This window comes from Procambarus clarkii, chromosome 82, assembly GCF_040958095.1.
Source record: "Procambarus clarkii isolate CNS0578487 chromosome 82, FALCON_Pclarkii_2.0, whole genome shotgun sequence".
Taxonomy (NCBI): Eukaryota; Metazoa; Arthropoda; class Malacostraca; order Decapoda; family Cambaridae; genus Procambarus; species Procambarus clarkii.
The window spans coordinates 1,405,318-1,420,469 of NC_091231.1; the positions used below are offsets into that span (position 1 = coordinate 1,405,318).

Below are 15,152 nucleotides of genomic sequence, written 5' to 3' on the forward strand. Positions count from 1 at the left end.
ACCATCACGACCGGACATAAGGAAGTGATAGCCGAGGCTATATGAACCACTTCCCCGCCGGCACTCGGATGGTAATCTTGGGCATAGCATTTTATCAAATCACCTCATTCTTTGGGGCACACGTGAGGAACACAAATGCAAACAAGCCTGAATGGTCCCCAGGACTATATACAACTGAAAACTCACACCCCAGAAGTGACTCGAACCCATACTCCCACAACTGGTATGTACAGGGACGCCTTAATCCGCTTGACCATCACGACCGGACATAAGGAAGTGATAGCCGAGGCTATATGAACCACTTCCCCGCCGGCACTCGGATGGTAATCTTGGGCATAGCATTTTATCAAATCACCTCATTCTTTGGGGCACACGTGAGGAACACAAATGCAAACAAGCCTGAATGGTCCCCAGGACTATATACAACTGAAAACTCACACCCCAGAAGTGACTCGAACCCATACTCCCACAACTGGTATGTACAGGGACGCCTTAATCCGCTTGACCATCACGACCGGACATAAGGAAGTGATAGCCGAGGCTATATGAACCACTTCCCCGCCGGCACTCGGATGGTAATCTTGGGCATAGCATTTTATCAAATCACCTCATTCTTTGGGGCACACGTGAGGAACACAAATGCAAACAAGCCTGAATGGTCCCCAGGACTATATACAACTGAAAACTCACACCCCAGAAGTGACTCGAACCCATACTCCCACAACTGGTATGTACAGGGACGCCTTAATCCGCTTGACCATCACGACCGGACATAAGGAAGTGATAGCCGAGGCTATATGAACCACTTCCCCGCCGGCACTCGGATGGTAATCTTGGGCATAGCATTTTATCAAATCACCTCATTCTTTGGGGCACACGTGAGGAACACAAATGCAAACAAGCCTGAATGGTCCCCAGGACTATATACAACTGAAAACTCACACCCCAGAAGTGACTCGAACCCATACTCCCACAACTGGTATGTACAGGGACGCCTTAATCCGCTTGACCATCACGACCGGACATAAGGAAGTGATAGCCGAGGCTATATGAACCACTTCCCCGCCGGCACTCGGATGGTAATCTTGGGCATAGCATTTTATCAAATCACCTCATTCTTTGGGGCACACGTGAGGAACACAAATGCAAACAAGCCTGAATGGTCCCCAGGACTATATACAACTGAAAACTCACACCCCAGAAGTGACTCGAACCCATACTCCCACAACTGGTATGTACAGGGACGCCTTAATCCGCTTGACCATCACGACCGGACATAAGGAAGTGATAGCCGAGGCTATATGAACCACTTCCCCGCCGGCACTCGGATGGTAATCTTGGGCATAGCATTTTATCAAATCACCTCATTCTTTGGGGCACACGTGAGGAACACAAATGCAAACAAGCCTGAATGGTCCCCAGGACTATATACAACTGAAAACTCACACCCCAGAAGTGACTCGAACCCATACTCCCACAACTGGTATGTACAGGGACGCCTTAATCCGCTTGACCATCACGACCGGACATAAGGAAGTGATAGCCGAGGCTATCGGCTATCACTTCCTTATGTCCGGTCGTGATGGTCAAGCGGATTAAGGCGTCCCTGTACATACCAGTTGTGGGAGTATGGGTTCGAGTCACTTCTGGGGTGTGAGTTTTCAGTTGTATATAGTCCTGGGGACCATTCAGGCTTGTTTGCATTTGTGTTCCTCACGTGTGCCCCAAAGAATGAGGTGATTTGATAAAATGCTATGCCCAAGATTACCATCCGAGTGCCGGCGGGGAAGTGGTTCATATAGCCTCGGCTATCACTTCCTTATGTCCGGTCGTGATGGTCAAGCGGATTAAGGCGTCCCTGTACATACCAGTTGTGGGAGTATGGGTTCGAGTCACTTCTGGGGTGTGAGTTTTCAGTTGTATATAGTCCTGGGGACCATTCAGGCTTGTTTGCATTTGTGTTCCTCACGTGTGCCCCAAAGAATGAGGTGATTTGATAAAATGCTATGCCCAAGATTACCATCCGAGTGCCGGCGGGGAAGTGGTTCATATAGCCTCGGCTATCACTTCCTTATGTCCGGTCGTGATGGTCAAGCGGATTAAGGCGTCCCTGTACATACCAGTTGTGGGAGTATGGGTTCGAGTCACTTCTGGGGTGTGAGTTTTCAGTTGTATATAGTCCTGGGGACCATTCAGGCTTGTTTGCATTTGTGTTCCTCACGTGTGCCCCAAAGAATGAGGTGATTTGATAAAATGCTATGCCCAAGATTACCATCCGAGTGCCGGCGGGGAAGTGGTTCATATAGCCTCGGCTATCACTTCCTTATGTCCGGTCGTGATGGTCAAGCGGATTAAGGCGTCCCTGTACATACCAGTTGTGGGAGTATGGGTTCGAGTCACTTCTGGGGTGTGAGTTTTCAGTTGTATATAGTCCTGGGGACCATTCAGGCTTGTTTGCATTTGTGTTCCTCACGTGTGCCCCAAAGAATGAGGTGATTTGATAAAATGCTATGCCCAAGATTACCATCCGAGTGCCGGCGGGGAAGTGGTTCATATAGCCTCGGCTATCACTTCCTTATGTCCGGTCGTGATGGTCAAGCGGATTAAGGCGTCCCTGTACATACCAGTTGTGGGAGTATGGGTTCGAGTCACTTCTGGGGTGTGAGTTTTCAGTTGTATATAGTCCTGGGGACCATTCAGGCTTGTTTGCATTTGTGTTCCTCACGTGTGCCCCAAAGAATGAGGTGATTTGATAAAATGCTATGCCCAAGATTACCATCCGAGTGCCGGCGGGGAAGTGGTTCATATAGCCTCGGCTATCACTTCCTTATGTCCGGTCGTGATGGTCAAGCGGATTAAGGCGTCCCTGTACATACCAGTTGTGGGAGTATGGGTTCGAGTCACTTCTGGGGTGTGAGTTTTCAGTTATATATATATATATATATATATATATATATATATATATGGGTAAAAGTGCTACCAGTTTTTTGCAGGAACTGCGTTCTAGGCTCATTGAAACAACAAGGGACCCGAGAGCTGCAAGCTTTCTTTTCCAGCGCCTCAGTGTGGCGATACAGAGGGGAAATGCGCACTGCATCCAGGGTTCCTGCCCGCCATCTGAGGAGCTGGAGGAACTCGACAACCTATGAAAACCATCTTTGTAACCCATATGTAACTCCTTTTTTGTAACAAAGTTCAAATAAAGTAAATATATATGTGTACATACAAAAGAATGGGGGTGGTAGGAGAAGATAATATTAGTGTTCAGTGAGAAACCACAAGGTCTCCTCTGAATACTTTTTATTTTCTTCTCCGAGGCTATGGGTCCCCACATTGGCACCAGAGGTGGTACCCTCACAAACTTTATTTATATATATATATATATATATATATATATATATATATATATATATATATATATATATATATATATATATATATATATATATATATATATATAAATAAACTGTGATGATAAGAACAGCTCCTATTAACAGGAACTGAGGGATAATACAGTGATAAAGATATGCAAGCACCTGTCTGACTCACAAAGAAGAAGAATAGTAGTAAGGAGGAGTAAGTTATTACATTCAACTTACGTTCGATTTTTAGCTAACTTGGCACAAATTTCACGAAGGAAAATGCGCAATTCCCTGAGTGTAGCTTCCTCAATCTCTTCCAGCTTTTTAACTTCCTTGGAATTTAACTGCCGGTGTTCAGGTTCTGGAGCCAGTGGTAGATCCTCCAGTTGTCGTTTATTTGGGCGAACCTACAAAAAATAAATAAATAAATAAATAAAAATAAGGAAAAAAGCAATCAATTTTTTCCTATCATAGTAATGTACAGAATTTAAAAACAAAAGATTATATCAATACCATTGACAATTGCTACTATTGCACATGTCATTCATTTTTTCATTCCAAACACAACAGAGCATTGAAACTCTGTTTTATGAACAGAAACTCTATAGCATCCATATGCATTATTTGCTCTGAACCCTCATTATAACAAACATTCATCACACCATGCTGATTTACTACACACTAGGGCAGGGAGCACAGAAGAGAGCATACCTCCATTTACCTCTGCTTGCTACAATGCACAAGAAAAAAGAGTTCCAAGAACTTTTAGAACAATCCTAGACCTTCGAACAATCTTAGCAACTGGGCCATCCAGGAAGTCATGGGTCTCATGCCAACACAAAGAGGTCCAACTGAGGGAAGCCAAACGTCTCACGAAAACCAACTGAAATACGTGTCGTCAACCACCTACACCGCATGTCAGTGGGAAAGAAGTGAGAGAGACCATCCCCAAAAACATTGAACACAGTCTCATAAGGTAAACTGCCTGAAGAGCCAACCCCAAAAACTAAAAGAGCCACTTACAAAGTGCTGCCTCAGAAGAAGGGATGAACGTGATCCCTTTCGACAAAGAGCAACTGAGAGTAGGGAAAGTAGAGCTGGAACTCACAAACATGAGACGAACACCCTACAAACAGGACCCGACCAACAGCAGTGAGAAGCAAGATAAGCAAAGGACACAAAATCCCAACTCTGAGCTAAGGCAACTAACCATGGGAGCGAACCCCAAAAAACCAGCGTTCACTGTAATGAAACGCCAGTTTCTGGGCGAGCCCTGGAGGTTTCCCGGAGGCTCCCGGAAGCTATTCCTTTGATATACAGTAGTGCTATCCTATTTGGGGTCATCTGTCATGGAGTTCTTGTTGCCTACCAGGTACCAGCGCCAGAACCTGGCCCCTTTTCAGACAGGCACAGGGAGCAATGGCTCATGAACACTTAACATTCAAAATATAAAAAAAACCCAAGCCCAAGTATATCAAAAGAACAAGCCCAACTTGATGCTTTATGGTCATCCTATAGATATGACTTAGCAGTCAAGAATAGGAAGCCTGTTAGGTTTAATGTAGTCCCCCCCCCCCCCTGACCAACTGCCAACCTTTCCTCATGAAGCAACCCACAACAGTTACCATTAATCTGTTATTCTACTGTGTAAACCACTGTGTGGCCACAAATAGCCTGGTTTGTTACTTGAATCATCTTGCTATTATGAAACGATTCATTTATATACATTTTTATTCTATACTCTTTTTAATACCATTTTATTTTTCTTATTGGAATGCAAGGGAAAAAAGTATTAAAAATTTAACCTTTTAGCCGACTTTTGACCCTTGGAAGAGACGGTGGAAAAATGTTGCTGGAACCAAACAGTTCAATGTACATGTAATGTATGGAACAAAATTCAATGCTTTGCAGAATTAAATTACCTTAGTTTTTTGAAGCATATCTGTGAAGAACAAGGGTTTAAAGAACTGCCTCCTCTCATCTTCTAGTGGATTGACCATAGTCATCATTTCCTCGCGATACACACTAAAAAGCATCTGAACCTGATATGTGAAAAAAAAACACAAATTAAAGAACATTCTTGGCAACACAATAATACAACTACACAGCATGTCATGAAATAAGTACTCACAGCCTATTTTCTGCATGCAATAATATTTCAGCCCTCTGAGAAACTTACTAAAACTTGGCCCAACATAATTTTACACAAATTACCAAATTCTGGAACTAGGTTCCCTGGAAAACTCAAGAGCTTTAGTCCATAACAACACACATCATTCATCCCTGAACCGTGTCTGTGATACAAATGTTTTTGTGATGAAAAAACACAAAACCAAACTTTTATTTCTTCCAGCAAACCAGGATTAGAATCTGATTACTTAAGAGCAGGAGAGATTAACACATGGAGATTAACCCGTGGTGGTTAATTAGCCAGTTTCTGTGGTGTAGTGGTAAGACACTCGCCTGGCGTTCCGTGAGCGCTTTGTCATGGGTTCGTATCCTGGCCGGGGAGGATTTACTGGGCGCAAATCCTTAACTGTAGCCTCTGTTTAACGCAACAGTAAAATGTGTACTTGATTGTAAAAACGATTCTTCACATCGTATTCCAGGGACCTGCCCGAAACACTACGCGTACTAGTATCTGTACAAGAATGTAACAACTCTTGTATATATCTCAAAAAAAAAAATCATCATTATACAGTACAACCTCAACAACGCACTATATGGGACCAACCCCGGTGCGTTGGGAGCATTGGATGCATTGCAAGAGGTGACCTTCAGGAGGCGTTTGCGTCGGTGTCTTTTTGTCTTGTACACAATAAAAATGCATCATCATATTATATACTGTACCTATATTATTATTATTACCCCTACTAAAAAATACTGTGTTACATTTGTTATTTACCTTACTGTTGGAGTTATGCCCATCTTGAAGTCTCATAGTTGTGAATGCTGTACAGTAAATACATAATTGTAGTGTATTATACCGTTAACACTGTGTTGATTAAGTAGTTCTGCTGTATGTTGAGTACTACAATACAGTTTATGAAAACTATTGTACACTAAAATTACTGCAACTTTAATTTTAACGCTATGTACACACTTAAATTTAACACTCGTTCTAACTGTTCACGCTGCACACGATGTTTTTAGAAGTTTGCATCAGCTTTGCTGGTGCTCGCTGCTGCTGTGGCTTCAACTGCTTCTGAGCTGGTGCTGGCTGCTGTTGTACCAGTGCTGGGTACAGCTGTGCTCGTGCTGGGTACGGCTGTTCTTGTGTTGGGTATGGCTGTTCTAGTGTTGGGTATGGCTGTTCATGTGCTGGGTACGGCTGTGCTCATGCTGGTTGATTTTCTGCTATTAGTTCTTGCAAAATATTACTTTTTTTTTGGCATTAATAAGGCACTATTAGTAAGCCCCTGAGACATTTTGTTGTATAACAATACAGCTGTAGTAAAAAATGGTAAATTCCACGATTATTCTTCCACCGGCGGATAAATACTGTACGTCAATTGCAAACAAAGCTAAGGGCACTGGGTGCATACTGTATGAATGCAGACTAGGTCTACACAGTAGGCTGGTGTTTAAGCCAGATCCAGTAAGATAAATTTCTCAAATATTCGATTTACATCAAATTATATATTTTTGGGTTATATATTTAGTTAAGCAACATTATTACGATAATAAGAGCTATAAAAAATACTAATTTTAGAACCGATTTATTTATTTTATTATTTCAAAGCCTTGGGTCACTGAACTGTGGCGACGAAATCGAATAAAACACGCATGGTGTTGTGTGCACACGGATTAGACCCGTCCACTAGCGCTAGAGTTGTGCCGCCAATAACATAAATAATTTCTCAAATGGCAGATATCTTTCATATTACAGTATATTTTTGGTTTAATTTAGTTTAGTTTAGTTAGGATAATAAAGAGTTATTAAAACACCAATTATTAATGGTATTAATGGTAGCGAATTATTAATGGTAATCTGTGATAGAATGGGAAGTTTTCCACCAGTCTGTGAACTCTTTCTCGACATCGTAAGCAAATCCGAACATTCCCCGCTTAGGCGAACCATGGTTCATCAAACCGGGTGAGTAAATCCGGCCTGAAAAGTGTGCGAACTAGCCGGAGATTCGTTGAATCGGGGTACGTTTAATCGAGGTTGTACTGTACAGTGGAACCTCGGCTTGCGAATGACCCTATTTACAAATTTTTCGGGTTACGAGCTCAATTACTTCCTAAAATTTGATTCAGTATACGAGCTTTGCCTTGAGTTGAGCGTTTGTTGATACACATATGGGTCGACTGAGCGCGTGGTTCCTGGTGGATCGAGAGACCGCACCTCAGTTTAACAGTGCCTCCCACGTAGTGACGATCGCGCTTGAATTCGTCGTAAAGAATTTAATTGTTTTTCAACATTTTTGGTTTCTAAACATAAAAGTAATTATTATATACCATGCCTTGGGTCCTAACAAAGTTAGTGGGAAGGTTCAACCTATGAAAACACAAAAAATGAGATAGAGAGAGATAGTGTGTGTGTGCGTGTGAGTGTGAATGAATGAATGAGAGAGAGAATGAGTGAGTGAATGAGTGAGCAAGTGAGTGAGAGTGTGAGAGTGAGAGTGTGAGAGTGAGAGAGTATGAGTGTGTGAGTGAGAGTGAAGATGACCATAGAACAAACACAATGCTCTATGAAAAGGTTCTTAGAGAGACAAACAAGCAATGAGCCACAACCAAGTCCTAGTGGTATGCAGGCAAAAAATGAGATAGAGAGAGTGTGTGTGTGCGCGTGCGTGAGTGAGTGAGTGAGTGAGTGAGTGAGTGAGTGAGTGAGTGAGTGAGTGAGTGAGTGAGTGAGTGAGTGAGTGAGTGAGTGAGTGAGTGAGAGTGAGTGAGTGAGTGAGTGAGTGAGTGAGTGAGTGAGTGAGTGAGTGAGTGAGTGAGTGAGTGAGTGAGTGTGAGTGAGTGAGTGAGTGAGTGAGTGAGTGTGAGTGAGTGAGTGAGTGAGTGAGTGTGAGTGAGTGAGTGAGTGAGTGAGTGAGTGAGTGAGTGAGTGTACTCACCTATTTGTGCTTGCGGGGGTTGAGCTTTGGCTCTCTGGTCCCGCCTCTCAACTGTCAATCAACTGGTGTACAGGTTCCTGAGCCTACTGGGCTCTATCATATCTACATTTGAAACTGTATGGACTCAAGCCTCCACCACATCACTGCCTAATGCATTCCATCCATTAACTACTCTGACACTGAAAAAGTTCCTTCTAACGTCCCTGTGGCTCATGTGAGTACTCAGTGTCCACCTGAGTCCCCTTGTTCGCGTACCACCAGTGTTGAATAGTTTAACCTTGTTTACCCGGTCGATCCCCCTGAGGATTTTGTAGGTTGTGATCATGTCTCCCCTTACTCTTCTGTCCTCCAGGGTCGTAAGGTGCATTTCACGCAGCCTTTCCTCGTAACTCAAGCCTCTTAGTTCTGGGACTAGTCTAGTGGCATACCTTTGGACTTTTTCCAGCTTCATCTTGTGTACCCCAGAGAAGTCATCACTGCCTGATAAAATAATAGAAGGGGGACTCCCCTTCCAAACACTAACACCTCTTCTCCTTCCCTCCCAACCTCTACTCCTCACCGTCTTCCATATGCCAACAAGAGTCATCAATAAATATTAGCTAAAACTTGTAAATACAGTGGTACCTCGCATAACGAATTTAATCCGTTCCATGTTCGTCATGTGAAACGGACGTCATACAAAACGAGTGTCCCCATTTAACCAGTGTGATGCACTGTGTTTATTGTGAAATTTCCCCAGTGTGCATGACATCAAATGTTCCCCAAAATATAATTTATCTTTGTAAAATGATAAATTACCGTCCCTGAACATGTCTATGTAAAAATAATTACCAAATTCCACTTACTTTGGCTGTGAGGGCGTGGACAAGGTGTGCTATGACGTCATCAGGGGCTGGTCGCCGGTGTGTGAAGCTCCCAGACACGGTCGCGCAGGCCATTCAAGCATCGCGTATTGCCACAAATATATTTTCAAATATTTTTTCTATGCATTTCCAATGCGGTTTTATTTGTTTCTTTTATCGTATATGATGCATATTTGTGACCTTTACAATATGTATACAGTAGAATGTTCATAATTTTCCATGAAACTGTGATACATGTGTCAGTAATGTGTCCACAATAAATGTTTATTGTCACAATATTACGTGGTAAAAATTCACTAATATTACAATATGTACAGTTTCACATACTATTTACACAGTAACACACTGTATTACACACTCAGTACTTTGGAGGTGCATAATAGTCAACGAAGTAGTCCATGGTACACAGCGCGACATTGCTCTCCTTGCACCAGCTACAGATAGATTTTTGTTTCCTGTTTCATCGTTCTGTGTGCTTGCAAATAATGCACTCGCGTGCACCCTTGGCTTTAGTACTTGTAGGTGGTATGTAGCCAAGCTTGTAAAGCATAAAGTAGTATTGAAACGATTATAGGAAAAGCTCAATTTGTAAGGTAGTCTTGAAAAGATCGCTTTGTAAGGTCCCACACAAGAAGAGATTCAGCTAGCCTCAAAGAGTGTCCATCAGTCAGGAAGAGATTCAGCTAGCCTCAAAGAGTGCCCATCAGTCAGGAAAAGATTCAGGTATTCTTGAAAATATCAATGAACACCACCACCATGGAAGCCGCTAACACTGTTAATCTATGCTACTTGTATCAGATGCATCATCACTGAACGCAGAAAACAATTCATCTATGTATCATCTATATACATTAGAGATGGCAAGGGTGGGGCTCAGAGCTACACCTGGATACGCTTGCTGTATCATCCTCATAGGTGCTGTATCACTGGCATCCGACCGTTGTGTTAAGCCCTTATTGCGCCTAGCTTCACCAATGTTATGACCCTTATGTTCTTCAAACAAAAGGGTCTGAATTGCACCGACTGAGCGCAGTCTTTCAACACCGTGTGGGACAGGTGTTTGAGAGCCAGAGGCACGTGTGCCACAAATGGTTGCTCACGCAGTACTAACCCAGCCAGCAGCCCTTGTCTTTCATATTCATTATGGCAAAAGGTTCGTTCAGTGTTTGTTGGGTAGGCTGCTCCATTATGACAATCTTTCTTTGTTTCAAATGTGTTCCATTTGTTTTGTATTTGTCACTTACGTCTCAATAATGGAGCAGCCTACCCGACAAACACTGAACGAACCTTTATGACATTTATCCATTTTTCAAATTGTTTCAACAGTTCTTTTATTTTTCGTTTTTATTTTTTTTTAACAAACATGGAGCAGCCGACCTGTAGACCACCGAACGAACGTTTTTGACATTTGTACTGGTTTTCAAAATTCTTCCTTTTTTTATTATTTACGTTTTTTGTATGTAAGAAACATGGAGCAGCCTACCTGCCGACCACCGAACGAACCTTTTGCTATAAGACAAATGAAAAATAAATATTGAACACATTTGAAGAAAGGAAAATGTCATAATGGTTTATTCAGTGTATGTAAGGTAGGCTTCTCCATTATTGAGACGCAAATGACAAATAAAAAACAAATGGAACACATTTGAAACAAAGAAAGATTGTTATAATGGAGCAGCCTACCTGCCGAACACCGAACGAACTTTTTTGACATTTGTTGTATATCAGACATTTCATTTCTTTTTTCCTACAAAAACGTCAATGCTTTGCAACATCTCAGCAGTCACCCTTTTATATCCCAGCATCATTAGCATCTTTAAACAAGAACAACATAATTTATGTGCATCGTCGGAGGCGTCTAAGAATGTGCAAGAAGCAGCGCACCCCACCATGTGGTGTTGACGTTACTCAAACCAGCGTTCGTCATACGGGACGATTTGACGTCGATCGGGCCGTTCGTTACCCAAAATATTCGTCTTTTGGGGCAATCGTTATGCGAGGTACCACTGTACTATAATACAAAATGTGTTTATTATGTATGATGTGTATTTTGAAGTTAATATTTTTGGGAGTGTGGAACGGATTAATTCAATTTACATTATTTCTCATGGGAAAATTTGTTTCAGGTTACGAATTGTTGGGTTACAAGCCATCTCTGGGAACGGATTAAATTCGTAAACGAAGGTACCACTCTCTGTCTGTATCTGTCTCTTGTGTCCTCGTCTAGTTGTACTTGCTGGGGGTTGAGCTCTGGCTCTTAAGGCTTGGCTCTCATCTGTCAATTAAATTATTTTTAAAAGGCTAAGAGTAGGTCACAAGAAATTAGAACAAATTGACAGATTGACTTGCTCTGGAGCTAACTCATCCCGAGGGGTGAACTTAGTCCCACAGCAACTTGTGTAGCACCTCTAATAGGAAGAAAACCCTTATGAGAAATCTATTTGCCCCCATCTTACTGCTACCATTACAAAATATTGTACTTACTTCAGCATCAAGCTCATCATATGGAACATCTGATGTAGCTAACAATAATAATGGCGATGAAGGATCAAGGTCAAGCAGGAGAGACATGAAAGTTGCACGCAAAGTTTCTGAAGTCATTCCCCACCACTGGTCTATGTGTGGAACATAAATGATACTTGGTAGATTACGCCGTGCTTCGTGAAAAATCTGTAGGAAAGTAATTTTATAAATGCCAAGTAATTCATAAGACTACGACATGAAATTAAGCCTGTTGCAAGAACAGAATTAAGGATAGTGAATTATGACACCAACAATATAGATTCTCTGGTCTTAGGCAAAACAAAATTTCAAACATATTTGATTCTTAAATGAAACTAATGATAATTAGGATACAAAATAATTTTATTAATTACAAAGTTGACTATATTTTGTAAGGCATAATGCACACATTACAGAATAAAACCTTATCTATTCAAGTAAAATTTGAACATTAAATTACTGATGCCTAAAAATAACTGCAAGTCAGCATAAAAATCATATTTTAGGAACTATATTCACTTGGGCTAAATTATCATCCCATCATTAATATAAATTAACTGCAGTAAATCCTGAAAAATAAAGACTACAATAAGACATAAATATTAGTATATAAACATTGTACAGCCTCACATTTATTAACAGAATGGGGTAAAAAAAACTTTCATGAATAAACGAGAAACCTTCAATACTTATTTTTTATTGTAGAGTTTAACAGTTGTGCAGGGTAATAAAACTGTATGAAAATTTTAAAATTAGGATTTACAGTGTGGGTAAATATGCAATAAAGTAGATAAAGCAACCAGCATCAAATGTAATGAAACACTTCAGGTGGCTGTGACTCGTACATCAGGCTGCGAGCAGCCGCACTGAGCAGCCTGGTTGATCAGACCACCAAGCAGATCAGGTCAGAAACTGGGCAGCAGGGATGTTGATCTTCAGAATCATCATCAGGTAGATAAGCAGGCTGTTACCAGTTACCTGGAAAGCTTCAGCCAATTCAATCCACGCCAGGCCCTTGTTAACCATTGTAAGTCTACCAGGAACCATAAGCTAAAATTTGGTCTCTGTTAAGGGACATCATTATAATCTCTGAACAAATCCACAAGGGCTGTGATGAGGGTTCGAACTTATGCCCAGGTTGATCCCAGACGCTACCTTAGTCGAGTAGCGTCTGGGATCATCCCGGGCATAAGTTCGAACCCTCATCACGGCTCTCGTGGATTTGTTCATTTGGTGCATCACGCTATTCTGATTTCTGTGTGTATTATAATCCCCGTTTCCAGTAGGTCACTGAGAAAGTCTGAGGTGCCTCGTGAGATGGTATTGGCCTGGGAGTTCATTGCACAAGCTGTAGAGACCCTTTAAGGATCACCAGAAAAGGACATTTCATTATATTTAATTCTCTATTTTGACCGTCAAAATCTTAAAAAGTTTTCATTTATAATATCCTACCCAGCTGTTCAACTGACATTACATTTCAATATGGCCTTCACTCTAAACCACAGCCAAGGTTAAATCAAGATTCCAATTGAAATTAAATTAGTGCAGGTACCTAAATAAGTACACAAAGATTTTATGAAAAAAAAAAAAAAAAAAAATAATAACAACAGCAGCACTATCATTCAATAAAATAAAATGCCCTTTTCTGGTATCCTATAATGAGACATGAAGCACATGTAAGTCAGTATCAACTTAATACTGAGGCAAACTCATAAATGCATAGAAAGAAGACACTAGACAAACTCCATCATGAAACTATTTTTTGGAAAGTAGCAAATGACTAAAATGCCAACTGTGAAACAAGTAACCCAGAATCTCCTCATCTGCTACGAGGTGACAGGCCAAGCCACCCTCGAGCCTGGTGACATGCCCACGTCACACTCTACCCAGGCTGGCTGGCCACCCTCGAGCCTGGTGACATGCCCACGTCACATACCCAGGCTGGCTGGACAACATACCACTTAAAAACTGAATGCACTTAATTACATATTAAAACACACATCAAATTTGGACCAAATCTTAAGTGGCGGTAATTCAAAATCTCTTCCATTCACTGTAGTTTTGAAGAAACTTTCAATTTTAAAACATGCAAATGTACTTATTACAGTATATAACAATTCCAAGATATAAACGTTTGAAATACAAGAATGCCAAAGAAGGCTACTTAGAAAAGTAGAAATGATTAAACTAAAGCTACAGGAATCATATAAAATTCAGGAGAAGCTGAGAGAGAGAGAGAGAAAGAGAGCAAAAGGCCATCAACATAAGAGAGAAATCCAAAATACTTTTTCTCCTATGCAAACTCTAGAACAAAAACTACATTTAATATTGGACCCCCTGCAAAAAAGAAATGGAATTTTCACAGATGACAACAAAGAAATGAGCGAACTACTGAGGCAACAATACAATTCCATTTTCAGTGAGCCCTTAACACACTGAAGTTTGATAACTCAAATGAATTCTTCATGAATGGGATTCCAACATCAAATTAAATGTCAAATGTCACCCTAACGCCACTTGAATTTAAAGTAGCCATAAATAGTATGTCTATGAACTCTGCACCAGGACCTGATTCCTGGAACTCGATATTCATCAAGAACTGTAAAAACCACTATTGCAGGCCCTAAACATTTTTTGGAAGAACTTAGATACTGGTGTTGTCCCTGACATCCTAAAAACAATAGAAATGGCACCACTCCATAAAGCAGGAAATAAAGCAGAGGCAAAAGAAACTATAGGCTGATAGCACAAACATCACAGATCACAAAAAATCTTTGAATGAGTGATAAAAAGTAAGATCACAAAACACATGGAGTCACAGCATCTACATAACCCTAGTCAACATGGTTTCAGATCAGGGCGCTCTTGCCCATCACAACTGCTCGACCACCATGACACGGTCTTAGGTGCCACGAAGGAAAATAGGGGAAAAAATGCCGACATAATATACAGATGTCACAAAAGCCTTCAACAAATGTGACCATGGTGTTATTGCACATAAAATGCGTTCAAAGGAATCACCGGAAAAATAGGAAGATGGATCTACACTTTCCTAACTAACAAACTCAGTGTGTAATTCAAGTTCAATTATGTTTATTGAGATATGAAAGAAATACATCTCAAAGGGATAGAGTAGCTTAGGCTATTTCTACCCCCCCCCCCCCCACAACAGTGTGTAATAGTCAACAAAATAAAATCCGGACCATCAACCGTGAAGAACTCAGTCCCCAGGGTACTGTGCTCCAGTACTACTCATATTGGATATAGGTAAGGACACAAACTATAGTACCGTATCATCCTTTGCAGATGACAATAGGATTTTTATGAGAGTAGACAACAGAGGATCCAGCAAACCT

The 15,152-nt window shown here is 41.2% G+C and overlaps 1 protein-coding gene across 18 annotated transcripts in view; it reads right to left on the reverse strand.

Annotated features, from left to right (window-relative positions):
- LOC123764254 (ATPase family AAA domain-containing protein 2) overlaps nucleotides 1–15,152 on the reverse strand; it is a 184,430-nt gene that overhangs the window by 32,771 nt on the left and 136,507 nt on the right. For all 18 annotated transcript variants that reach the window (XM_069315765.1, XM_069315763.1, XM_069315762.1 and 15 more), the window contains 3 exons: nucleotides 11,779–11,964; nucleotides 5,285–5,404; nucleotides 3,600–3,769 (listed from right to left, as the gene is read on the reverse strand). In XM_069315765.1, coding sequence (XP_069171866.1) covers nucleotides 3,600–3,769; nucleotides 5,285–5,404; nucleotides 11,779–11,964 — 476 coding nt within the window. The remainder of the gene's footprint in view (nucleotides 1–3,599; nucleotides 3,770–5,284; nucleotides 5,405–11,778; nucleotides 11,965–15,152) is intronic.